Source organism: Ochotona princeps, chromosome 16, assembly GCF_030435755.1.
Source record: "Ochotona princeps isolate mOchPri1 chromosome 16, mOchPri1.hap1, whole genome shotgun sequence".
In the NCBI taxonomy this organism is placed as follows: Eukaryota; Metazoa; Chordata; class Mammalia; order Lagomorpha; family Ochotonidae; genus Ochotona; species Ochotona princeps.
Genome location: NC_080847.1, coordinates 52,259,857 through 52,287,486, shown reverse-complemented (window position 1 = coordinate 52,287,486; position 27,630 = coordinate 52,259,857). Strand labels below are relative to the sequence as shown.

The window sequence follows — 27,630 nt, the reverse complement described above, 5'->3', positions numbered from 1 at the left end:
TACATCAAGTTCAAAGCAGAATTGATAATAGAAAAAAATTTTTTTTAAATAAGAAAATAACAAAAACCAAAAACACAGAAATTATAATTGTTGGCATTGATGGTGGGAATGACTGGAAATGGATACAAGAAAATGTTATGTTTAACTGTGCATATGTTGATTTATGAAAATGAATACATTTGTCAAGCTAGAAAGCCATAAGTGAATTTATGAATGTTATTGTGTTGTTAAATGCAAATGACCTCAACTAAGTACTGTTAGCATACAAAAATGCTGGTCACAAACAGCTAAACCAACTTTCGTACCCATCAGTGGGCTGCAACCACCACATGGATAAACATTAGCTCACAGGGCCTACACAGTTGGGAAAATGACCTTGTTATGTCAAACTTCGATGTCTTCTAAGCTTTGCGGAATTTTCAATAAATATTTAATTATAAACTGAACAAAAAAATCAAATGTTTTTACTCATTTAACAATTATTAAAAGCACACAATGTGTTAGGCACTGAAAAGACATGGTAGATTTGGCAGTCAGCCACGCCCCGAGCCCTCTAGGTGGAGTTCGTCTCCTAGTGGAACAGACATTTGGCATTCCTAGGTTAACTCCACGTCAGACTCCCCTTCACTGCCAACGTCAAGATTCTGAATGATTTGTCCGGCTCCACTCTCAACAAGGCTGTGGTGACATGTTAAGCTCTGGCTAAGCTTTGACCCCTTTAGGCATCCAATGTTTTGCCTCCTATGGTACCTCTCTCTGATCATTGGAATAATTCAGCACCCACATGGCACACTTACATATGTAACTTTACAGAGCTCACTTCCTGCTAGGACTCTCTGAAGGAAGGTCCCTGTCACCCAAATCCGCAGCATGGACTCGCTGATGAATTACAAGACTCGAGCTCCAGCTGAAGCCCTTGCCACATGCCTCACATTTGTAGGGCTTTTCTCCCGTGTGCACTCTCTGATGGGCTTGTAGATACGAGCTCCAGCTGAAGCCCTTCCCACACTCCTCACATCTGTAGGGTTTCTCTCCCGTGTGCACCCTCTGGTGGGCCTGAAGGTAGGATCTCTGTCGGAAGCGCTTCCCACACACGTCACATCGGTATGGCTTTTCTCCCGTGTGGACTCCTGAGTGAGCCAGAAAATTCGAGGCCCGACAGAAGCCCTTGCCACACTCCTCACATTGGTAGGGTTTCTCTCCAGTGTGGCACCTCTGATGCGCTTGCAGCTGTGAGCCCACACTGAATCCCTTCCCACAGTCTGCACACTGATATGGTTTTTCCCCAGTGTGGACTCTCTGGTGGACTTGGAGACTTGAGAACTGGCTGAAGGCCTTACCACATTTCTCACATTTATAGGGTTTCTCTCCTGTATGGATCCTACAATGCACGTTAAGATCGGAGCTCCGACTGAAGCCTTTCCCACAGGTAGAACATTTGTATGGTTTTTCTCCAGTGTGACCTCTCTGATGGGCCAGAAGATTTGAGGCCTGCGTGAAGCCTTTCCCACACTCCTCACATTTATAGGGTTTTTCGCCTGTATGGACTCTGAAATGAATGTTAAAATCAGAGCTACGACTAAAGCCCTTCCCACACACATCACAATGATAAGGTTTCTCTCCAGAGTGGCCTCTCTGATGGTCCAGAAGGTTTGAGGCCCGACAGAAGCCCTTCCCACACTCCTCACACTTGTAGGGTTTCTCTCCAGTGTGGCTTATCTGATGTGCCTGAAGGTGTGAACCCACACTGAATCCCTTCCCACACTCTTCACATTTATATGGTTTCTCTCCCGTGTGGATTCTACAGTGAACGCTCAGGTGTGAGCTGTAACTGAAGCCCTTGCCGCATGCATCACATTTGTACGGTTTCTCGCCAGTATGGATTCGCTGATGGGCCTGCAGGCGTGATTGCCAACTAAAACGCTTGCCACATTCTTCACATCTGTAAGGTTTTCTCCCAGTGTGGACACTCTGATGGGCCTGGAGACATGAGCGCTCGCTGAAGTCTTCCCCACACTCCTCACATATATAGGGCTTCTTCCCTCCATGGCCTGTTGAAGGAGCTTGACAATATGACTTTCCCCCGATGCTCCTCCCACATTCTCCATATTTGTATGCATTCTCTCCAGTGAGGACTCTCTGAGTATGGTGAGTTTGTGACATCCGGCCTAAACCTTTACAGGAAGCATGCGATCTGCCTGACTTCGCTCCACCGTGGACTCTCTGGTGGGCCTGAAGACTTGAACGTCGACGGAAAGTGTGATTGCACCTTTCGCATTTGTAGGGCTTCTCTCCTGCACAGGCCCTTGGCTTGACTTGAGGATGAGTGTCCCAGACAAAGCCCTTCTCACATGCTTCCCCTCTGCAGAGTGTGTCGCCAGCATGGACTCTGTACTGCATCAGAAAGTGTGAACTCTGATTAAAGCCTTTGCTGAACTTGTCTTTACGAAGGGTGTGACCCTGTTTCTTCAGCTGGGAGCCAGTTCTTTGAATATCTGCCACAGAATCATGACATCTGGTTAACTCCTGAGTTACTTGTTGCCAAGTTTGTGGGCAGAAAATCTCTTCCTGTGGCAGGAACCTTAGTGCCACTTCCTGCAGATTCTCCACCTCACCTGGAGTCTTGCCTCCTGAAAAGGAAAAAGAGAATCTGGAAGGCACATGGGAATGCCAGTCCTGTGAGCTTGGACCCACAACCCAAAGCTTTGCTGAACCAGGAAAAGGTTCCATTTTCCTTCATCATCAGGTGTCATGTTATGACCAAGATGCCCCCAAAGCTTGGCCTTCCATTCACTATACATGAATAACCATTTAAAATCACACTACGGCCCGGCGCCATGCCATAGCGGCTAAAGTCCTCACCTTGAAAGCCCCGGGATCCCATATGGGCGCCGGTTCTAATCCTGGCAGCTCCACTTCCAATCCAGCTCCCTGCTTGTGGCCTGGGAAAGCAGTCGAGGACGGCCCATGGCTTTGGGACCCTGCACCCACGTGGGAGACCCGGAAGAGGTTCCTGGTTCCAGGCTTCGGATCGGCAAAGCACCGGCCGTTGCGGCTCACTTGGGGAGTGAATCATCGGACGGAAGATCTTCCTCTCTGTCTCTCCTCCTCTCTGTATATCTGACTTTGCAATAAAATAAATAAATCTTTAAAAAAAAATCACACTAAACTTTAGAAATAAGCAAAAAAATTAGAAATTTAGTGGCTGCAGAGCAAGAAATGCCTTCCTAGGAAGTCTTAACCAAGCAACTTATCTAAAAGCCTTCTCTTTAGCTGCAACAGGTGTCTGCCCAAGAGCACGCACATCATGCTGCCCACTTCATGGATGTCTGAACAAAGCATAAGTTATATTACAAAAATGATATAATGGGTTAAGCGGGGGAACCTGGGAAACTCCCCTATTGGGGTCACAGCTCCCAGTGATGAGCACGTGTTCCAGGCCTGGGTGCTGAGCAGCCTGAAAGGGTAACTCCAACTGTTGGCTAATGTGTGGCTTGGTTTTGGAAGGGGCCAGACTGGGCAGGGCCGAGCCAACCTTACCTCACTGGCAAGAGCAGAAACCAGGCTGGAGCACAGGTCAAGCTCAGCTAGGTTGTCACACCTACCAGGTCGCATGAACCTGGGACGGGAACAGACGGAGCAGGGCCATGCTCTAGCACCGACCAGCGAGTGGTAGGACTTGGGGTAGGCTGGGTCAGGCCACACTACAGCATCCAAAGGCAAAGGTCATGACAGGTGAGGGACTAGGCCAAGTTGGGTCAGAGCAACCACTATCACATGCAAGATCTATAGCTGAGAACAGACCTGGTTGGGGAGCAAGGGGATGCCTTGGCTGGGTTGTGGTTCCCAGTGGTAAGCACGGAGTTGGAAGGAGAGCCATGTTTTGGTCCAGACAGGGCTACAGTGTACCTCTGCACAAGTGTGGACTGGGGCTGAATGCAGTGGACTGGGTTAGACCCCAGCATCCACTGGTGAGGACCAAGGTAGGTGTAGGACGGGCAAGGCTAGGTTTTTGCCCCTGCTGAGCCAGGAATGAGCTGTGTATGCGTGTGGACCAGGCTAGACTGGGCTGTAACACCCAACAATAATAACTGGAATGGTTTGAAGACTGGTCAGAAAAGGCCACTGTTCCTGCTAGATCCGTAGGTGGACTGAGTAGGGCTGGCTCGTGGACGCGCCTGTGTGCTCAAGATCTGGCATTGGAAGAGGTTCTGATGGAGGAGCCTGGTAAACTTCTCTGTCAGGACATAGTCCCTGCAGGTGAATGCAAGAACCACAATAGGGAATAGCCAAGACCAGGTCAGGGAACAGTACCTAGCAGCATACATATGGCGCAGGTCAGGGGCAAACCAGGCAGCGCCAGTTCATATCACCCACTGGCAAATCTGAGCACCAGAATGGAGTGTGGGTCAGGCCAGGTTCGGTCACAACACACACCACATGAGGGCTTGGACTGAGTGTCGTCTGGGCTGGGCTAGGCTGTAGCCCCCACCAACCTGAGCTGGAATTTGGGGTGGGCCGGGCCAGGCCAGGCTACAGCACCCACTGGCAAAAGCTGAGGTGAGGCAGGTAACGCCAGACTGGGCCGCAGCACCCAACCAGCACACACAAGACCTGGGCAAGGTGGGGTGGGGGGCAAAGCTGGTAGGGAGATGTGGAGGGCTCCCCTGCTGGATCACCACTCCCACTGGAGAGCGTGAGTTGGGATTGGGGTAGACCAGACCAGGCAGGGCTACAACACTTGTTGGCCTCATGTGAGCAGGAACAGGGAAAAGCCAGGCTGGGTTGACTGTTCCTACTGGTGCAGGATAAGTCAGAGTGAGTGTGGGTTGGTTGGGCTCTGCCAGAGCATCAGCTAGCAGATGCTAGCACATGGGGCTCATTCTGTCAAGCCAAACTACAGAACCACCTGAAGAGTGCATGATCCAGGAGTGGGCCCATTAGGGAAACAACCTCCCTCCTGGGTTGCCACTCTGGTGAGAATGAGAACCGGGACTGCGGCAGGCATGACTAGACAGAGAGTGGCATGGTCAGCAAGTGTGTGGGCTGGATAGTGGAGCTGGCTGGGTTGAACTAGGCTTCAATGTCCATTGACATGTATGTGAGCTAAATGGGATGTGGGACAGACTGGATCAGTCTGCTGTACATACTGGCCAGCATGGGAACCAAAGCAGGGGGCGGGCCTGGTGAGGGTTATTGGGAGTCATCCCAATTAAGCTGCAGCTCCCACCGGTTTACGCAGTCAAGCGTGTGGTGGGCAGGAATGGAATGGGCTCCAACACCCATTAGTTTGTGTAGAAGAGGGGCAGGAGGCAGGACTGACCCAGCAATTGCCACCAGCAGATGTAGAGGCTAATAGGGACGATGGACTGTGCTGGACCCTGTACTGGCAAGCACACAGAAGAATCTGCTCTGAGATCACTTCAGATGAAGTTTTTTTGGGGGATCCCCCCAAACTGCTGGACTCAGAACCCCAACCATAGAGAGAATTGCAGGTTTCATGGTCTGACCATGGAGTGCATGTGTCAAAGCTAAGCCTCCTCAGTGGCTCAGTTGGAGCAGTGGACAGCATATCCAGGTACACATGGAGGATATGGCAGTACACTGGAGCCTGCAGAGGACACCTGCTACCACAAGAGAGGATAGAACAAATTGATCAACTACCCCAGCCAAGTGTTGGCAGTAAAAATCTGGGCAAGTGGAAACACTAAGGTGGACTGTCAGCCAGTGGAGTCTGGAGAGTTTTAATCATGCTTAGAATGGCGAGATTGACAGCAATTCAGAACAGTTGAACTATCGAAACCACCTGAGCAGTGCCTTAAAGCATGCCCCACATCGGGGACCCTGGCATGGTTGGGAGGCTGGGTACGGTTTCTCCCTTTGTCTCTCTCCTTCCCCCAGATACAGGAAGAAAAAAAGAGAACATGGAAACACTGGTCTTACCCACTTTCCTGTAGCCCTTGATCCTTGGAGCCCTAATCAACTATGTAAAGATCATCAAAATAAAAAGTTTTAATGATATCATAATTTTGATAGTAGTGTCACACTAAGTCCACAGGATCTCACTATAGGAAAGTCGCAGGGAAAATCACCCCCAATACAGTCACAGCTACAAACAGAGCCTCCGTGAGATGTGGGATTCTAGGCTCTGAATGCTTCCACCCCCTCAGAGTGGTCAGGTTGGAAAGCTTATCTCAAGCTGATGATGGCCTGAGGAAGGTGCTGAAGGTACAAAGGTGCAGTCCTTGTGAATGCGCCCGGTGCTTTCTTCGCTATATGTATTTTTTAAAGATTCATTTATTTTTTATTGAAAAGTCAGATTTAGATCAGACAGAGAGGAAGATCTTCCATCTGCTGGTTCACTTCCCAGATGGCTGCAATGGAAGGAATCAGGAGCCTCCTCTGGGCTTCCATGTGGGTACAGGGTTGCAAGGCTTTGGGTCGTCCTCCACTGCTGCCCAGGCCACAAGCAGGGAGGTGGATGGGAAGCGGAACAGTTGGGACATGAACTGGCATCCATATGGGATCCCGGCAAGTGCAAGATGAGGACTTTAGCCACTGGGTTACTGCGCCAGGCTCCTCTTCACTGTTTCTCACGTGGCTCTTGGCAATAAGCTGCAGCTCGTGATATGCAGTGCCTACCATGGCTCTGCTGTTTTCTACCACACTTCATTTCACTAAAATCGTTGGCACAATTCACTAACAGTGCATCATAACTGCTCACGGGAGACAATGATTTCAGAAAGGATGAAACCGCACAGTAGTCATGCTGTCAGCTGATTCAGTTACAAAACATGCATGTGGAGCTGGCATGTGGCGCCACAGGGTAAGCCACCACCTTGGATGGCATCACGCTGTATGACTCCTGGCTGTTCTGATTCACATCCAGCTCCCTCGCTAAGGCACCTGGGAAGCCAGCAGAAGGTGCTCCAAGTGCTAGGAACCCTTAGTTTACATGGGAGACAGGGATGGAATTCTAGGCTCTGGCTTTGGCCTGGCCCAGTTTGGCCTTTGAGGCCATTTGGGGAGTAAACCAATAAAGGAAAGATCTGTCTCTTTCTCTCTCTCTGTGACTCTGCCTTTCAAATAAATCAATCATCTAAGGACAGAACTATCACAGGGAGCTGGCAGTCCACGAGGGGGCGCCTGTGCTCACCCACGGAGAGCAGGTTCCGGAAGGTCTCCAGCATCACGTCGCGGTACAGCTTCCTCTGCGCGGGGACCAGCAGCCCCAGCTCCTCCTCGGAGAAGACCACGGCCACGTCCCTGAAGGTCACCATCTCCTGCAAGGTCAAGCACATGCAACCCCAATCTTGAGACAAAAGTCTGCCAGAAGACAGCTCAGAACATCGTGGTTCCAGATTCTCAGACCACACTCTCAACTTTACTCAAACCTAGGTTATATTTTAGAATTTTTTTCTTCTTTTCCTACTAAATGCTGCAAAGGGTAATTGCTTGCTGGCCCATGTGTCTAACCATTTTCTTGGGATAAGTTCCATGAAGTGAACATCTCTATGTCAAAGAACAGACAGCCTCAAAATCATGATGCACACACCGTTCAGCTTGTCTTTTGCTTTGTTTCCTCCAAAAGCAAACATGGCGGCTTCAAAAAGGTCATGCAAGACAAATATTATGAAAGAAAGTGTGCAGGTGGTGGAGATCAATTGCTTTTATATTTCAAAAGAAGCTTCCTTTTTACTTCTATTTTCTTTTTAAAGATTTATTTATTTTTATTACAAAGTCAGATATACAGAGAGGAGGAGAGACAGAGAGGAAGATCTTCCGCCCAATGATTCACTCCCCAAGTGAGCTGCAATGGGCGATGCTGCGCTGATCTGAAGCCGGGAACCTGGAACCTCTTCCGGGTCTCCCACACAGGTGCTGGGTCCCAAGGCTTTGGGCCGTCCTCAACTGCTTTCCCAGGCCACAAGCAGGGAGCTGGATGGGAAGTGGAGCTGCCGGGATTAGAACCGGTGCCCATATGGGATCCCGGCACCTTCAAGGCGAGGACTTTAGCTGCCGGGCCCTTTCCTTCTATTTTCTATGAACTTTTGGAAGCACTCTTATATACATATCACTGACTCTCCATAACATAAACAACTTTAAATATAATCGATTTTTAAAACATCCTAGGTAATCTGATTAAAGAAAAAGCTGTTTTGGTTGTTGTATTTAACAGTTCATAAGATCATGTTTGCATATACTTGTCAGCCAATCTTTGTTTTCTCTTTGGTATCTTTTATTATTATTACTATTATTATTATTTTGGTTCATATTCTTGAGTTGAGTGCATCGGTGGACAAGGAAGCTATTCACAAGCCAGGAACACCTGGGCTTGCGCCTAACCTTGGAACACCAAGTGGCTCCCTTTGGAAATCCACAGCGCTTCGTGCCTCCCTCTAGTTAAAAATGACAGAAGAGAGTGTCCCTGGCCTCAGTACTGTCTCTTCTGACGCTTTCCTTGAGTTGTAAGTAACAGACCAAAGTGTGCCAAGACACTGTGTTAATGTCTTCTCCCTTACCTTTTTTAGTTTTGCTAGCATAAGAATACTTATTCTAAGAATTGCTAACTTCACGTAAGACGAGATGGATGAAGGCCTCTGTGTGACACCTGTGTTCTTTGGGGTATGAAAGTCTGTGTATTCTCAAAGTATGTCATCCTGAAAGTGTGGGTGATGGCCACAGTTTAGACTAATAAAATAATTTCTCTGTTAAGCTTCTTCTTGTTGTCCATTAGATTAATCCTGACATATTCTGACGAGAGTTTTACCTATGGTTATAAAACTTCTGCAGACTTTTTTTTTAAGGATATACATTGCAAATACTTTCATCCACAATTTTCTATTATTCCTTAAGATATTTTTTAAAATTTGAATCTCATTATGGAGAGAAGGAGAGAGAGGTCTTTCATGCATTGGTTCACTGTGACGCCAGCCCCAATTTGTCATGCAAATAGCGTTGGGGGCAGCGATCTTTCTCAACCCTGGCACTGCCGACAGCTGGGACTGGTAATTCTCTGCTTAGAGGGGGTGTGTGTGTGTGTCTAGTGAATTCCAGAATGTCTGACAGCATCCTTACCTTTCAACCTGGGGCAACAAGCTGCTTCCAGATGTGGTGTGGGAGGTAAAACTCTCCCAGGATAAAGAACCACTGGGATGCAGCGCTCATTTTTTCCGAGCAAAGCTGTTCTTCCCTGGGGGCCCTGCTCCTCGCACATCAGTGAGCACAGAAGGGGCCACTGTCTGCAACGCCACGCACAATAAGGTCAGTGGTTCCTGTCCTGACTGCTCCACTTCCAATCCAGTTCCCACAGTTGAAGGTGGCCCCAAGTACTTGGGCCCCTGCCACCCGGGTCAGAGACCTGCAAGAAGCACTAATTTAGCTCTGGCAGTTGCAGCCAGCTGGGGAGTGAAAGGGCAGATGGATGATCTCTCTATACAACTCTTCTTTTCAAGTAAATAAATAATGAATGAATGAATAGGAGGTGGATGCTAATATTATTCCCACTTGACAGGTAAAGAAACTGAGGCATAGAAAAGTCAGACAGCTTGCCCAGGGTACCCCAGTTACTGGTGCTCAAGCTACGTTTCCAACCTCGGGCTTTGATTCTAATTCTGCCCCCCGCAGACTGAGCCACCCGCCCATGTACTCAGTTAACTTTGTCTGTATCTGTTTCTTTATCTTTAAAATGAGAGTAAGAATCAGTTTCTGTCGGTTTTGATTCTAATTCTGCCCCCTGCAGACTGAGCCACCCGCCCATGTACTCAGTTAACTTTGTATCTGTTTCTTTATCTTTAAAATGAGAATACGAATCAGTTTCTGAAGAAAAATGAGCAAGCCCATGTAAAGGACTGGAAAGCCCCATGACATGGAAGGCACCCAGCAGCACATCGGCTGTTTCATCAATTGCATCACACGCTCCACGCAATCGAGTGAATGTCAATGCCGACCTGTCCATTAAGAACATTTGTTAGGTGATGACAACATTATCCATAATTGCACATCAACCCTTGAATACCATGAGAGTGCAGGCACACTCTTTGGCCAATCACAAGTGAGATCAAGGACGAGGCCTGGGAGGAGAGGGGTATTCTGTTCTCTAATCCCACGCTGCGGGCCACTTCCGCCCACCCGTGCACAGCCCCACCAACCACACTTACTCGTTGACTAACTCTGCTGCCTTCTTGCTGAACACTCTGTGAAGAGCTGACATCCACCAAGCAGAGGTCTCCACGGCCTAATGAAATGGAAGACACCAAGAGTCAAATGCCAGGGGCAAGTGACAGGGCAAAGAAACATCCTCACCTTCCCGCTCCTCACTGCAGCTCTTTCTAGCTTTCTGAGAAACACCCTTCCCCCAGAATCACAATCTTAGAGTCGCTATTAACACATGGTGTGGACTGAATTACGCACCTTCCAAGATTTGAAGGTGACTGTAAGCAGGCGATTATATCTGGAGACAGCAACTTTAAAAAGACAATTGATGTGGGCCCAGTGTGATGGCTCAGTGGCTGAATCCTCACCTTGCAATCACCGGGATCCCATATGGGCACCAGTTCATGTCCTGGCTGCTCCACTTCCCATCCAGCTCCCTGCTTGTGGCCTGGGAAGCAGTGGAGGACAGCCCACGCCTTGGGATCCTGCACCCATGTGGGAGACCCGGAAGAGGCTCTTGGCTCCTGGCTTCAGATTCGCTTAGTTCCAGCCTTTACAGACACTTGGAGAGTGAACCAGGAGATGGAAGATCTGTCTGTCTCTCTGTAAATCTAACTTTCCAGTAAGAATAAGTAAATTTTAAACAAAGAAAACAAAGAAGCAATCACTGTAACACACCTGCCTTAGGAAAAAAAAAAACAAAAAACTAGAAACAAACACAAAAGCCCAGAGTTGCAAACGCCCGGATGTTGGACTTGGCCTCCAGCGCTGTGAGAAACTAAAAGAACGTTTCTTAAACCATCTAGTCTGTAGAACTATAGGATTTCCAGGACCTAGGGAGAGCTGTCCACTCCACAGGACTCCGATGGCAGACCTGCTCCACGCTTGGCCACACGTCTCTCAGCAGCCGTCTCCTGGAGTGCTGGTCCTGCAGCCTCAGGAAGGGAGTCCCCAAGTCACCTAAAGCTATAGGACAGATCCAGCTAGAGCCTCCAGATGTTGTGAGCTGATCAATTTTATCCTGAAAAAAATGAGTTAGAGGCAGACTCTCGGAAGCTCGGAGTCTTTATTCACCGACAGGGTGGGTGTCAATCGGTGGACCGTCCCGTACAGCTGAAAATGAAACAGGGGAGCAGCCCTGGTCAGCCACGTTCAGGGGTTTTGAGCAATGATCAGTCATTGCTTAAAAACTAGAAGAGCACTGGTATGGCATTTAATCAACCAAGCGTACATCAGCACACAATACAAATTACGCAATCAACTGCAGTGGTACAAAACACAGATACCCAATCAGTTCAAGCATCTTTGGAACTATGCAATCAGTAAGAGCTGCATCCTGTCTAGTAGCAAACAACTGAACCAGGCAAGCAGGAGATCTATCTGGAGCAATCAGCTTACCGTGTGAGTTGTAAAAGAAAAGCAAGATTTCATCCTGGAATGAGACATTTTCCTGTGATAAGTACTGTCACCCAAGGTTATGGATAAGTCCTGGAAATGTTTCAGGAGAACCAGCCTTGCTATCACCATTTTTGTTGTCTGGATTGTCCCATTTCTGGGACTTCTGGAGAACGTTTCAGATCTAGCCCTACTATCACCATTTTTACTGTCTGGGCTTTCACACCCACATCAAGCGGCCTGAAAAGGAGATGGGCGCGTTTTTACTCGGCCTTTGGAATAACCCTCAGCACTCAGTCACATCACGCAGTTTCCAAGCGATGTGACAGCAACCGAACATCTTTGCCGTAGAAATACACCCTCCTCCACGTCAACAAACTACAACAACAAAACCAAGGATGAGAGAAGCTAAGACCTGTGTGGGAGCCCAGGAACTGTCTACCCCTAGGGATCCGGAGGATGAGTATTGACGTGTCTGGTTACCGCAGTAGTTTCCGCGTTGACGACCCCACAGCCTACCCCAACCAGACACGTTCAAACATCGCTAATTCTCCAACCAAATCTGAGGAGTCGCTCACTCCCTCTCACAGCCAACACAGGCGTGCAAGTTCTCACACGGATACCCTACACGCTAGCAAGACAGAGCGCGTGGGCGGCGGATGCGGGTCCACCTCCCACACCTGCACCTGCACCCCGACCCCAACGCCGAGGGGGAAGGCGGGCAGCTGCCCCGCCCCCAAGCCCACCCTCCGCCCAGGAGACTGGGGCACGGGCCCCGCACATCCTACCACCAGGCCAGAAAGTTACCGGCGGTCGCGGGGTTCGCGGGTTCGCTCACCACCCTGAAAGGCACCCAGGCCGAGATCTCAACCTAGACTGCTGCAGTGGCCGGCCCGCACAGAACGGCCGAACTACATTTCCCAGAATCCTCGGGTGAACGACTGACTGCAGCTGGCCCGCCCCTGTGGGGCGGAAGTGTGTCTCCTCCAGCACACGCGGCCTGAGTCGCATTTCCCAGAATCCCCGAGTACAGCGAGCTTCCGTTGCTACAGGTACCCCGGTGGCAGACGCGGGATTATTCCGTTTTTCTCAGTTTCTCTACTGGCGCAAGTGGCGCAGCCTCTCTTCCCAGGAGCAGAAGTCTCTGCCTTCAGAAATCGGGAATCCTCTGCCCAGCACTCGGTTCTTGGATTGGCAAGCTCATCCTGCATGATTGCTGTATAAGCCAGCCTGCGTTTTTTGTTTTTTTGTTTTTTTGATTTTCACACGTGTCCAAACTGGGAAATGTGGGGAAACGATACGAGAATGCTGCAGATGAGCTGCAAACCGACGCAGAAGCAGCCGGCTGAGCTACCCTGAAGCAGACTTTTTTAGTATATGGACTGAGTTGCACCTGTGACCAAGGCTGTGCAAAAGCTACGCGCAACCATCCGGCAGAACATACAAGCAGCAAAATTCTGTGTTTCTTTTACTGTAGTTTTCCTGCATTGGCAGAGAACTTGAGAAAACATATAGTCCTCCTCCCTTCACAAAATCCTGTCCTGTTTAAAGTGTCCCACCACCAACCTACTGCTCCGAAATAATCCGGTGACCACGAAGGTGTCGTAAGAAAGAAAACCCTTTAAGCCGAGGAGTCAGCCAAAAATACAGAGGCTAGGGAATACACTTTGCCAGGTGAAACTGTTAGATTTACCGACCGGCTGAGTGCAAACAAGCCTTTATAAACAAAGGGAAGTCCGTTCCTGGCCTTTCCTCATGCAGACGGAACAGAGCTGCAGGAGCAGAAAGCGACAAGTGGGGGCTTTACACCCTTCCGGTGTGGGTGCTGGTACAGGCTCTGCGTGAGCCCTAATAAGGTAAGAAATGTTGGCCCAAGTCCATCACTGGTCCGTTCATGGCCTTGGCTGCTCCTGAGGCATGCCAGATCTCCACCCACTTCCTGTAACCGCGGTAACCATCAGAAACAAAATATTTTTCCGACTTTATTATGAAAGTGCCTTTTTAAAAATGGCTGGTTACAAAACAGGAGCTGTAATATCCTATGAGCTGTAAATATCTGAACAACATCCTATGAGTCCTCTCACATCCTAGCCAGGTACTGTGCAGGTGCAGAGGGAGGTGGACGAGAGAGGGGCTTTGGGCCTTCCTCGACTGCTCTCCCAGGCCACAAGCAGGGAGCTGGATGGGAAGTGGAGCAGCCGGGACACAAACCAGTGCCCACATGGTATCCCAGCACTTTTTTCTTTCTTTTGAATTTTATGGCACGGATTATGTAGGGTCTGGGATATCCCCCACCCCCAACAACTTCCCACCCAATGACTGATGTTCCTCATATTGTTACAATAGTATAGTCCCCTAGCATTTGAAGGTAACGGTTTACCCACTAAGTCATCACCTTGGGCCCACTGTCTCACATTTTAAAAATGTGAATATCATCTTTAAAATTGTTTCTTGGGATGAACAATTTCAGTGGACAGCCAAATAATTTAGTTTGCCAATATAACTCCAATCTTTCACAGACATTTTTTTAAAAAGCAATGACAATGGGGTCCGGCGGCGTGGCCTAGCGGCTAAAGTCCTCACCTTGAACACCCTGGGATCCCATATGGGCGCCGGTTCTAATCCCGGCAGCTCCACTTCCCATTCAGCTCCTGACTGTGGCCTGGGAAAGCAGTTGAGGACGGCCCAATGCATTGGGACCCTGCACCCGTGTGGGAGACCCGGAAGAAGTTCCTGGTTCCCGGCTTCGGATTGGCAAAGCACCGGCCGTTGCGCTCACTTGGGGAGTGAATCATCGAACGGAAGATCTTCCTCTCTGTGTCTCCTCCTCTCTGTATATCTGACTTTGTAATAAAAATAAATACATCTTTAAAAAAAAACTTCTTCAGGGAATTAAGCCGCTTATATGTATCCTCTTATCTCCTTATGCCTAGTCTTAGCCTTTCATTAGGGAGACTCTAGAACTACAGTGGTCAACTGACAAATTTCTCAATATCAACAAGTTTCCTCAACTCCAAATAATTCTACAACAAAAAAAGAGAAAAACAACTGTATTAAATTTTTTAAGTCCTGAGAGAGCTCTATGTTGATACTCAGAGAAACAAACAAGTCTTACATAAACTTTTATTTTGAAAATGAAATTCAACAATTTCAACAAGTGAGAAAACTGAGAATCCCAATGCTTATATGTTATCACTCTTAAGAAAACCTTATTTTAAAAATATTTATTTTTACTGGAAATGCAGATCAGATTTACAGAGAGGAGAGACAGAGAAAAGGATCTTCCATCCGTTGGTTCACTCCCCATATAGCCACAACAGCAAGAGCCACTGATTCAAAGTCAGGAGCCAGGAGCCTCTTCTGGGTCTCCCACATGAGTGCAGGTACCCAAGGACTTGGGCCATCCTGTTTTGCCAGGCCATAAGCAGAGAACTGGAAGTGTGAAACAGCTGGGACAAAGAACTGGTGCCCATATGGGATCCTGGTACTTGCAAGGTGAAGATTGACCCACTGAGCGATCACACTGGGTCTAAGAAAATCTTGAAATTTTTATTACAGCTGGAGCTTGAAGAAAAAAAAAAAACTTGATTCTCAGTTGATACAGCAGTCCTGTTTACGGTGTATATTATGCAATAAGAAGCCATTAGATTGCCAATGTTTCTAAAGCAACTTCAAGAAGATCAACGTGGATGATCGATGTGATACCCATCTTCCTGCTAAACATTAACACAGTAGCTAAAGAAAAACAATAACCTTGGCGTGAACTGCCCTTTCTCTATAGGAGCAAACTATTCAGATTCAGAATACACAGAAAATAAAAGCTGAATGTTGTCACATCTCTATATATTTTAAATTCCAGAGTCTGATTTTAATGCTTTTAGCTATCTTACAACAAGCTTTTCGAATCTTGGGGCTGGTGTTGTGGTGAAGAGGGGTTAGACCACCACCTGCAGTGCCAGCATTCTATATGGTTGCTGGTTCAAGTCCCACCTGCTCCATTTCTGATCCAGCTCCCTGCTAAACCACTGGGAGAGCAGTGGAATATGGCCCAAATGTTTGGGACACTGCATCCATGTGGAATACCGGGAAGAAGTTTCTGGCTCTTGGATTCAGCTTGGCCCAATCCTGGCTGTTGCAGCCATTTGAGAAGTGAACCAATGAATGGAAGATCTTGTGGCTTGGGAAAGAAGTCAAGGACGGCCCAATGCCTTGGGACCCTGCACCCACATGGGAGAACACTATGCCTTAGCATTGGTCCCAAGGTTTAAAAGCAATTTTAAGTGCAAAGTTCATAGGCTGTGCCTTTCGATTTCAAACTGAGAGACCAGTGGGCCCGGCGGCGTGGCCTAGCGGCTAAAGTCCTCGCCTTGAACGCCCCGGGATCCCATATGGGCACCGGTTCTAATCCCGGCAGCTCCACTTCCCATCCAGCTCTCTGCTTGTGGCCTGGGAAAGCAGTCGAGGACGGCCCAATGCATTGGGACCCTGCACCTGCGTGGGAGACCCGGAAGAGGTTCCAGGTTCCCGGCATTGGATTGGCGCGCACTGGCCTGTTGCGGCTCACTTGGGGAGTGAATCATTGGACGGAAGATCTTCCTCTCTGTCTCTCCTCCTCTCTGTATATCCGGCTTTTCAATAATAATAAATCTTTGAAAAAAAAAAAAAGCAAAAAACAAAAAAAAACTGAGAGACCAGTGCAGTGGTTCAATTGGCTAATCTTCTGCCTGTAAGTTCCAGTATCCCATATGGGTATCAGTTCATATCCCTGCTGCTCCAGCGTGTGCAGCTTACCAACAGAAAGTCTGAAGCCAAACAGAGTGCTGCCTGGCTTCCTTGACAGGTTGATGAAACGTGCACGCTGCCGCAGACCACAGCTGTGGTCATCACAGAAGAGAGGTGGTAACGGAAGGGTCCTGAGGAACGTGTGAGAGGTACTGGGGAGTAAGGAAAATCATGTGGTGCTCAATGAACCCACTTCTTACCTCTCGAAATTCTCAGAACACTCCACTGAGAATCAGGAGAAGAAATTCACCCCATTTCTTCACTTCCCCGTGGAGAAAGCTGGTGTTGTAGAGGAAAATCTAAATGATTTCAGGCAGGTGACCTTAGCCAGTGACACCAGACGCCTGCAGTTCTCCAGCATGACATGCACCAACAGGTCCCTCTGAGCAGGAGCCAGGCACTCCCACTCGTCCTGACAGAAGTCAATGGCCACATCCCCGAATGTCACCAGCCCCTAAAATCAAAAGGCCACATGTTAGCTGCGGAGTTACTGCCAAGAGGACAAGATGGCTATGAAGGATAAAAAGAAAAACTTCAAAGAAAGGAGAATGGCACTGAGTCGGCTGAAAGTCTGTGTCACACGTAAGGAAGAGTAAGAAATTAGTGCAATTAAAACAGAATGTAAATGAGTTCTAGAAGAATCCTGTAATTAGCAGAAACAAATTTCCTGGATATTATGTGGTAAGTAAGCTATCCAAAAATGTCTGGTAATTTATAAAATAATTTCAGTTTCTCTAAATTAAATAAAAAGTGCAGGTACACACATGGCTCTGTGTGTGTGTGTATACAATGTGACACGCCTGCTTCATAAGTTCTTCATAAACGTAAATTACTAACCATCTTTTCTCTTTAAGAAATAAAAAAAATTTTTTTTCCAAATGTACTCCAAAAATCTGTATTTTACAGAAGTGATTTCCATGAAATTAAAGATTATATTAGGGGGCCCCGGTGGCGTGGCCTAGCGGCTAAAGTCCTCGCCTTGAACCCACCGGGATCCCATATGGGCGCCGGTTCTAATCCTGGCAGCTCCACTTCCCATCCAGCTCCCTGCTTGTAGCCTGGGAAGGCAGTCGAGGACAGCTCAATACTTTGGGATTCTGCACCCGTGTGGGAGACCTGGAGGAGGTTCCTGGCTCCCAGCTCTGGATCGGCACAACACTGGCCATTGCGCTCACTTGGGGAGTGAATCATCGGACGGAAGACCTTCCTCTCTGTCTTTCCTCCTCTCTGTATATCTGACTTTGTAATAAAATAAATAAATCTTTTTTAAAAAAGATTACATTAGGCCCAGTGTGATGGCTCAGTGGCTAAATCCTGGCCTTTCACATGCTGGGACCCCATATGGGCACTGGTTTGTGTCCCAGCTGCTCCACTTCCCATCCAGCTCCCTGCTTGTGGCCTGGGAAAGCAGTAGAAGACGGCCCAGAGTCTTGGGACCCTGCACCCGCGAGGGAGACCCAGAAGAGGCTCTTGGCTTCAGATTGGCTCAGTTCTGCCCTTATAGCTGCTTGGACAGTGAACCAGTGGATCGAAGATCTTTCTCTCTGTAAATCTTCCTTTCCAATAAAAATAATCTTTTTTAAAAATTGCGTTATAGCCAATGAGGTATGTTTTTGTAGTAGTTAGGCTGTTGGTTGGGGTACCCACATTTCACATCAGAGTGCACGGGTTCAGGTCCTGGTCCCACCGTCAATTCCTGCTACAGTGCGTCCTGGGCGGCAATAGGTGACAACTCAAGTAGTTAGCTCCTGCCACCAGATGCAAGACCTCGGCTGAGATTTCAGTTCTACTGTGGACATTTGAGGAGCACATTTTTTCCCTTTCCCTCTCAAACAAAAATTAAAATAAAAGATTAGTGTGAAGCTTCAGGTGAGTCACATTCCATCACATCATAAGCATTTCTTCTTATGATGATGAATAATAAAATATTTTTAATAGCCACAATCCAGTTTTGACTCTGGATATATGATATCAAGTACTACCACATTCCTACAGTTAAGCTGAACAAAGCTTCTACTGGTTTTTCTTCATTCTGGGAATCTACTGTTGTCAAGTACTCGGGTGTCTGGATTGCCTTCTTCCCTGTGCCATTAAGTAGCCCTAACGCCTTCCTTGATCCTGATTCAGAGGATATGGATAGAGGATGACGTATACAGCCCAGATGGCCCCCAGGAGCTGCCATGTCCTGGTCTATGATAAAGTGGACTTGACGCTGGTCTTTAACTCGTGAAATCCCTGGAAAGAACCACACACTTGCCTCTCTAATCCCAAGAGCCTCACAAAGCATACAGCCTCACATAAAAGGAGGTTGACACCACGCAACTCCCATGTACCTTGTTTCTCTCTCAAAGACTCAGAGCTGTGGAGAAGCTGCAGGTTTTCCCTTGTGGTGCAATGGGACCCTCCTCCCCAACTCATCACACTGTAAAGTGACATGGAAATGAGATAGGCAGGTAAGGGAAGCAGTGCAAACCTGGCTGAACGACAGGTGGTAACAAAGGGGACCACCCAAGGCAGCTGAGAGCATTAGGCTGCAGTTCAGTGTCACTCTGTTTTGGAACCGTCCTCTCGGGTGACCCTGCAGGTGTCCACAGGCAGCAGAGCCTGTTTCCTTCACTGGCTGCTTTCTAATCAGCGTCATTGCCTGGAAAGGAAAACTGGTGTCTTCCAAATACCCACCACTTGTCCGTTCCCTGTCTTTCTTCTCTAGGGATCTTGTCGGTCCCTGGAGAGATGAACTCAATCCCGTTACTCTTCCTGGTGTCCAAGTCAAAATGCTGACTGCGTTCCTTTGACAGAAGCTTAAGTATTTCCCTCAAAAGACTCCATCCTCTCAGCTACACTCAAAAGCTGAGCACACAAGAAATGCTGAAAATATATTCAAGAAACATGATACCGAGTGAGAAAGGGACAAACCCGGCCTATTTGGCACCACCCTTCCTGGTCTGGCAATGAAGCTCTATCAGGTAGGAAGCTTCAGAATAACAAAGGGAAAAATTCAAATGTCCTAAAAACTTCACAAAAATTCAAGGGTAGAAAGAAAACACCAGCTTAGATCAGTCACATTGTTCTGTAACCGTGAGAGGAAATTAATGCTCCCGAGGCTCCTCTCTTGGTAAAGTACAGAATCCACAAAGCCAGGGCTGGAAACGGAAAAGGCAGCTTTTAGACCAGATGCACCTAACAGACCTCATCTTGACCTACGCTAAGGTAAGCTTGCATTTGTTCAGTCCCACCTCTACTATACACCCCGCAGGCCACTTACAGAATCCAAACTCTGGCCCACGACCTCGAGGTTCTTGGGCAGAGTTGCTGATCAAGACCAGGGCTTGGGCTGCCTAGCCCTGGTGCAGAGGCAAACCTCTTCCTTCCGTTTCCACCTTTCAGGGCCAGAAGCAGCCACATGGTCCGGGACACAGTCTCCCTCAGCCTGTCACGCTGTCACACACCATCTGCCTTACACCTATCCTATCTCGTCACGCTGTCACACACTGTCTCCCTCACACCCAGCCTATCACGCTGTCTGTCACACACCATCTCCCTCACACCCGGCCTGTCACACCATCTGTCACACACCGTCCCCCTCACACTGTCACGCTGTCTGTCCCACACCATCTGCCTGCCTTACACCTGGTCTGTCACACACCGTCCCCCTCACACTGTCACGCTGTCTGTCACACACCATCTGCCTGCCTTACACCTGGTCTGTCACTTTGTTACACACTGTCCCCCTCATACCCGGCCAGTCACACTGTCACATAGCGTCGTCCCTCACATGTCACACCGTCTGTCACACACCATCTCCCTTACACCTGGTCTGTCACACACCGTCCCCGGCACACTGTCACGCTGTCTGTCACACACCGTGCCCCTGGGACACGACACGCCCAGCCCACAACCCAGCCCTCCTCACCGCAGGCACCTATTAGCGTCACCCCCACGCCCCCACTCCCCGGTTCTTGTAGGAGAAGCCCACCAAGCCCTCCCAGCCTCTCCCGGAGCTGACTGCTCCCTCAGACCCCATCAACTCACCGCGCAGCGTGCAGAAACCTGAGGGCACCCGCTTGGTGTGGACCCAGACACTTAAGCTGGGAGCAGGACGCGCCCTCCGCAGGCCAACCCGCCCGCCCCTGAAGGACCGCCCCCTGGGCCTCGGAGACCTCTGGGAAATGTAGTCCGCATTGGGCGCCAACCCGGAAGTTGGAACTTGGGCAGCCGGAATGTTCGGTCTGTCAAAGCCTTAGGAAGGTCTAGTCTTGTTAGCGGCTTGCGCGAGCTTGACGACCTCACTTCTCTTTGGCATGGAAAAAGAGCGAGTTAAAAGGCACTCAAGGAAAGCCAAGGAACTCATTCCCGTTCATTCCAGGACTGCGGTAGGGACGTCCAGATGCTTAAACCCGAGTGAGCAGGGGCACCCTGGGTCAAGGGCGTGGGAATGAGCGAGGCCACAGGTGTACCTGCGTCGTTTTTCTGGGACCCTAGAGCCCTGTGTTTACGTTCGTGGACTGGTTTCTCGCTTCTGCCTCTCTGAGGACTCCCTAGGCATGAAGCCGTGGGGGGCATCATGTGTCGCTCACCCTATACGTTGAGTTCACTTGTTTTTTGATAGTTCCCTGTGCATGCTGTGGCGATTATTGTGGTCTGTTTTCAACTCAGAATGGAAAATGGCTGCTAGCTGACTTACAGATGTAGCAAAATGCTCTAGGAAAACAAGATGTTGTGAAGTAGACAGTTGGCAAGATGAACCTGTAGTGGAAGGTGGAAGGTCATCTTATAACTCAGGCAACGTTCAGGAAGGTTGCATAGCGCATAGTACTGAGCCAAGGAAGTCAATAGATAGTGGTTGACACCAATCTTGAAAGTTCCATCCCTACTCATTCCCTCTCTAGAGAACTGATCACAATTAACATCCAGAGGTGTTCTCTAGATTTTTCTGTACACTACTTTATAAAGACGCATCATTTTATATAGGAATGGGATCACGTCATACCTGTGGCTTTGCTAATTGTTCTTTTCACTTGAACACATCCCTCTATTTAGTTGCATATCAATCATACACTTAACCTATTTTTCTAGTTTTGATAGACAATATTGTCTAATTCATCACAAGCCAGTATAACTTTCTGTAACATATCCAGTACAATAGCCACTGCTGCTAGCTAGTGAAACTTCAAAATATGCTTAGTGTAAGGAATTGAATTTTAGGGCCAGGTGTGGCAGCCTAGTGGCTAAAGTCCTCCACTTGCACATGCCGGGATCCAATATGGGCATTGGTTTATGTCTTGACAGCCCTGCTTCCCATCCAGCTCCCTGCCTGTGGCCTGGGAAAACAGTCGAGGATGACCCAAAGCCTTGGGACCCTGCACCCATGTGGGAGACTGAAAAGAAACTCCTGGCTCCTGGCTTCGGATCAGCTCAGCTCCAGCTGTTGCGGCCATCTGGAGAGCAAATCAGCAGACAGAAATCTTTGTCTCTCTTCCCCTCTGTATATCTGACTTTCCAATAAAAGTAAACGAATTTTAAAAAAAGAACTCTCCTTTAAAGTGAATAAATGCTAAGATTTATCAGAAAAGAGTGTTAGGGTGACACTCCAAGGGGAAGAATTTAGATACGAAGGAGTACAGTCTGACTTAGGGAGTTAAGCCAATGCCTGCAATTGCAGCTTCCCGTATGGGCTCATATGGGCTTCCTGTCTGGCTACTCCATTTCAGAGTAGCTGCACTTCAGTGCGTGGAAAATCAGAAGAAAATTATCCAAGAACTTGGGCCCTTATACTCACATGGGAGACCCTGGCTTTGACCTGGCCCAACTCTGACAGTCGTAGCCATTTGAGGGAGTAAAACAGCAAATGGAAGCCTTGATTATAATGATGGACAGTTCCCACCATGTAAGCATGGTGATATGACTGCCGTCCGCTCCGGCCATGGTATGTAAGAGGGGGTAGCTGCCGAGAAGTCTTCTGCCCATGCTGGGACTCCCCTTTCTAAGCTACTCGTGCTGGACGTGTTCCTGAACACTTCAGATACAGACTACAACTTCCAGAAGCCCCTGGTGGTACCACCCCTAGGCACTCAGGCTTCCGGTGTTTTCTGCATCTCTGGTTGTGGACCACGTTTCACACAGACCTCGGTCCAAATGACCATGAGCCTCAGAGGCTCTTTAGGTATCTTGGTGGGTCTTGGAATCCACGTGCGGGCAGACCCAGTGAGAGGCAGGGTGAGACCAGGAGGTCTTCATAAGTTCACACCTGAGTTAGCAAAGCGCATGGTGAATGCAAGTGGGAGCTGATGGAGTGACTGGGTGTAGCAGACATGAAGGAGAAGCAGCGGGCAAAGTAAGTTTGGGGTGTCTCCCTGACGCGTATGACAGAGCATTGGGCAAGGGAAATGGCGGTGAGTGACAGGCGTGGTGTAAAGGCTATGGTGAATTTGTTCCCACAATGGAGCCAAAGGTGAGTCTCACCGACCATGTGACTGACAATTTGCATGAAAGGTCAGGACATCCTGTGACACAGTGGGGTCTGTGTGTGTGGAGAGAGAGAGAGAGAAAGAAGGTATCTACACACAAAATGGCCAGGGCGTGTGAGCTCATGTAAAACATACTATATGAGCACATATGTGCTCATGACAGGCAAGAAGTGTTTCTGCATGACTGTGATATGTGTGTGTGTGTGTGTGTGTGTGTGTGTGTGCGCTGCAGGTCCAGTCTGATTTATATCGCATGCAGATGAGTGACAGGTGTGGAGTTGATGGTCTATGTCACAGATGTTGAGAACATGTTGACATCTGTATGATTATCAGGGCAGGGCTGTGTCTCGCGGTGGATGCGATGGGTGTGAGATGCAGTCTGCCTGTGTCAGGTCTTGGTGTTTGTGACAGTTTCAGGGATCGTGAATCCGTGACTGGCATGTGACGTGTTTTGTGATGAGTTGAATTGCATCTTTGTTAGTATGTGTTTGTGGCTTTGTAGGGTATAATTGACCTAGGTTGGCAGATCATATCACTAATAAGATAGTAGTTAAGAAAATTTTAGGGGCAAGTGCGATAGCGTAGCAGCTAAAGTTCTTGCCATGAACGTGCTGGGATCCCGTATAGGTACTGGTTGGTAACCCGGCAAACCCGCTTCCCACCCAGCTCCCTGCCTGTGGCCTGGGAAAGCAGTCGAGGACAGCCCAAAGCCTTGGGACCCTGGAACCACATGGGAGACCTGGAGGAGGTTCCTGGCTCCTGGCTCTGGATCGGCACAGCACTGGCCACTGAAGTCCCTTGGGGAGTGAATCATCGGATGGAAGACCTTCCTCTCTGTCTCTCCTCCTCTCTGTATATCTGACTTTGTAATAAAAATAAGATAAATTGTTTTTAAAAAAGGAAAGAAAAGAGCTAGCAAAATACTTAGTAGATGACATTCCAATAAAATTCAAAAGTTTCTTATCTTTTTCTTCACAGAATCCCTGAAACGTCTAACCCCACAATCTGCAAGTACAAGGTTCGTGCCATGAAGACAAAGTGCTCGTGAGTGGACCGGGGAGGTGGTGGACAGGTTTATCTCCCGCTAACCCCCACAATGCAAAAGCCAGCAATTTAGCACATTTGGTGGCAAGCCCTGAGACAACTCCATCCCGGGCTCCGATGATTTGAGATGGTTTGAGTCCCAAGTGCTCCATTTCCTATCCAGCTCCTGGCTAATGCACCCAGGAGGCCACAGGAGGGAGCTGTAGTGTAGCCAGAACACAAATTGGTACCCATATGAGATCCCAGAGTTTGCAAAAGGAGGATTAACCAAATGAGTCATCACACTGGACCAACTAAAGTCCTCGCCTTGAATGTGCTGGGATCCCACATGGGCACCGTTTCTAATCCCGGCAACTCCACTTCCCATCCAGCTCCCTGCTTGTGGCCTGGGAAAGCAGTCGAGGACGGCCCAAAGCTTTGGGACCCTGCACCCGTGTGGGAGACCTGGAAGAGGTTCCTGGTTCGCAGCTTCGGATTGGAGTTATTCATCGGACAGAAGATCTTCCTCTCTGTCTCTCCTCCTCTCTGTATATCTGACTTTGTAATAAAAATAAATACATTTTAAAAAAAAGATCTTTAAAAACAGAGAGGAGGAGAGACAGAGGCAGATTTTCCATCCACTGATACACTCCCCAAGTGACCGCAACGGCCGGAGCTGAGCCAATCCAAAGCCAGGAGCCTCCTCTGGGTCTCCCACGTGGGTCTGGGGTCCCAAGGCTTTGGGCCTTCCTCAGCTGCTTTCCCAGGCCACAGGAAGGGAGCTGGAAGGGAAGTGGAGCAGCTAGGATTAGAACTGGAGCCCATATGGGATCTCATGGTGCATGCAAGGACTTTAGCCACTAGGCTATCACGACGGACCCTCTTGTTGCTTTCTAAACTCGGTTCTTAGGATAAGACAGGGTTTGTTCTCTGGAACTTCACAACTCCCCAGGTGAAAACGCCCAAGCTCACCCTGTAAGGGAGAAGCAAGGTCTTGCCAAAAGTCACCGTTCCTGCCCTGTGCATGGGACTGTCTCAGGTCATGCAGCTCAGGACAGACCCCAGAGGGAACAGTGAAGCCATCTTGTGCCTGGAGAACCACCCAGGAGACCCGGGGAACATGGAGGTCAGTGCAGTGCTCGGTGACCCCTGAGAGCTCGTTGGGGCTTTGTCATGCTGAAGCTGAGCCCTGGATACAGATCGTGTGGGAGAACACAGAAACTCCGCCAAGCTTGGCTCTAGCTGTGGTGCATCAGTGAGCTAATTTTGTAAGATTCTTGCCCAGCATTTAGGACAATGGTTTTTGCAGAGATGCTACCATGATTCGCTACTGTTCCAAAGCTGGTCTCCGCAGCACATGCTTGCACGAAGTCAATTCATAATACGCTCCTTGGGCAGCTTTTGGGCACAGCAGGTGAGAGCCGGGTTCAGGTCTCAGCCACTTCCCTTCCAGTTAGCGCACACTTCCTGCTAGTGCACACCCTTGAAGGCAGTAAATCATAGCCCAAGTCAGTGGCATCCCTGTCACGCACCTGGGAAAACTGCCCTGAGCTCCAGGCTCCTGGCTTCACCCTGGCCCAGCCCTGCTGTTGTAACCATTTGTGGGAACCAGAAATTGGAAGATCTCTCTCTGTCTCTCTCTCTCACCCTCTCTCTGTATGTGTGTGTTCCAAATGAAAGGAGAAAAAAGCATTCAATAAAATATAAACCTTGGGCCTGGCACAGTAGCTTAGCAGCTAAAGTCCTCGCCATGCACCCGCCGGGATCCCACATGGGCTCTGCTTCCCATCCTGCTCTCTGCTTTTGGCCTGGGAATCAATTGAGGATGGCCCAAAGCCTTGGGACCCTACACCTGTGTGGGAGACCCGGAAGAAGCTCCTGGCTCCTGGCTTTGGATCGGCTCGTCTCCGGCTATTGAATCCACTTGGGGAGTGAATCATTGGATGGAAGATCTTCCTCTCTGTCTCTCCTCCTCTCTGTATATCTGCCTTTCATTGATTTTTTTTAAAAGAATTATTCATTTTATTACAGCCAGATATACACAGAGGAGGAGAGACAGAGAGGAAGATCTTCCGTCTGATGATTCACTCCCCAAGTGAGCCACAACAGGCTGATGCGCGCCGATCCGAAGCCAGGAACCAGGAACTCTTCCAGGTCTCCCACGTGGGTGCAGTGTCCCAATGCATTGGGCCGTCCTCGACTGCCTTCCCAGGCTACAAGCAGAGAGCTGGATGGGAAGTGGAGCTGCCGGGATTAGAACCGGCGCCCATATGGGATCCCAGGGCTTTCAAGGCGAGGACTTTAGCCGCTAGGCCACGCCGCCGGGCCCAACCTTTTGTTTTTTCTTTAAAAGTTAGTGCATCCAAAAAGAATGATTCAAACATTTTAAAAGAATTCCTTATCTATTTTTGTTTATTTGAAGACCAACATCAGAGGGAGAGAGAGAAGGGAAAGAGAAAATCTTCCATTCACTGGTCCATTGCCCTAAGTGCCTGCAACAGCAGTGGCCGGGCCAGGCTGGGTCAGGCTGGAGCCAGGAGTCAGGAGCCCCACCTAGGTGGCATGGGTGACAGGGACCCAGATACTGGAGCCACCACCTGCTGCCTCCCAGCTTGCCCACCATCAGGGGCTGAGTCAGGCTCAATCCCAGGGCTGGGATATGGGGTAAGGTACCATGCATACAGGGTAGCTACAACATGCCATCCCTGCACAAGAGACCTGCTGAGTGCTAGCTGAGCCCCTCCGGGGGGCAGATCAAACCACGGGTGTACAGACCCATGGGAGAGTACGGTATGTGGGCAAGTTCCCCCGCGCCCCAAGTTCAGCCACGTGTGCTGCTGAGAGCAAAATTCTTATCAAGAAAACCCCTGGTCCCTCACCTCCAGACATGCTCCTGGAAGCCCTGGTTTCCTTAGTCTTCTGAGACGCGGGCAGAGAGGACAGTGCTTCCAGGAACAGCAGCCCCCCACCCATTTCACACCCAGGAGGAGGAGGAAGCGGCAGGTTCCTAGGAAGGACCAACAGTGAGGGCCAGGGAAGGCCAGGGCCTCCTGGTCCACCCTTGCTGACCTTCCAGCAGCACCCACGTCTTTGGTTTGGGTGCTTCTGATCCCAACGACCCCTTTACGTGGTCCTAAGTCCTGTTCCTGCCTACCAGGACCTGTAACTCTTATCTCTAGAAACCATCTGACAGTTCTCTGCTTGATCATACCGAAATACCTGTTCCATATCCTGTGTGGCTTTCCACTATCACTGTTTACATTATAGATTTCCACTCGTTATTTTTGAAAACACATTCTTGGAAGCATCTGTGTTGCTACCCTTTGCAGCTTACAGTTTTAAGGGATTTAAAACCTATTGAGGGCCCGGCACGGTGGCACAGTCGTTAAGGTCCTTGCCTTGCGCGCCCCAGGATCCACTATGGGTGCCGATTCTAATCCCGGCGGCCCTGCTTCCCATCCAGCTCCCTGCTTGTGGCCTGGGAAAGCAGTTGAGGATGGCCCAAGTGTTTGGGACCCTGCACCTACATCTGAGACCCGGGAGAGCTCCTGGCTCCTGGCTTCGGATTGGCTCAGCACCAGCCGTTGCGCTCAATTGGGGAGTGAACCATTGGAAGGAAGATCTTCCTCTCTGTTTCTCCTCTGTGTATATCTGTCTTTCCAATAAAAATAAATAAATCTTTTAAAAAAACCAACAAAACCCTATTGATCCATGTTCCAGCAGGTGGCAGTAAAGTGTCTTATTCCAACCGGGTTCCACTTAGCCCCTTTAAGACTTAGGAAATGCAAAAAGCTTGTTGATCTTGCAG

At 49.0% G+C, this 27,630-nt stretch overlaps 1 protein-coding gene across 1 annotated transcript; it reads right to left on the bottom strand.

The window, feature by feature from the left end:
• Positions 1-454: 454 nt before the first annotated feature.
• On the bottom strand, positions 455-7,439 carry LOC101524523 (zinc finger protein 45). Its single transcript, XM_012930608.3, has 2 exons — positions 7,157-7,439; positions 455-2,630 (listed from the first exon to the last, which is right to left on the bottom strand). The coding sequence occupies exons 1-2, from the start codon at positions 7,299-7,301 to the stop codon at positions 817-819; spliced, it is 1,959 nt and encodes a 652-aa protein (XP_012786062.3). The 5' UTR covers positions 7,302-7,439; the 3' UTR covers positions 455-816.
• Positions 7,440-27,630: the final 20,191 nt, after the last annotated feature.

Bases quoted from the DNA above. Each gene is read 5' to 3' on its own strand.
- LOC101524523 (XM_012930608.3), bottom strand. From the start codon at position 7,301: ATGTGCTTGACCTTGCAGGAGATGGTGACCTTCAGGGACGTGGCCGTG. The intron at 2,631-7,156 runs GTGAGCACAGGC...TTTCCTTTTCAG, and splicing joins CCGGAACCTGCTCTCCGTGG to GAGGCAAGACTCCAGGTGAG.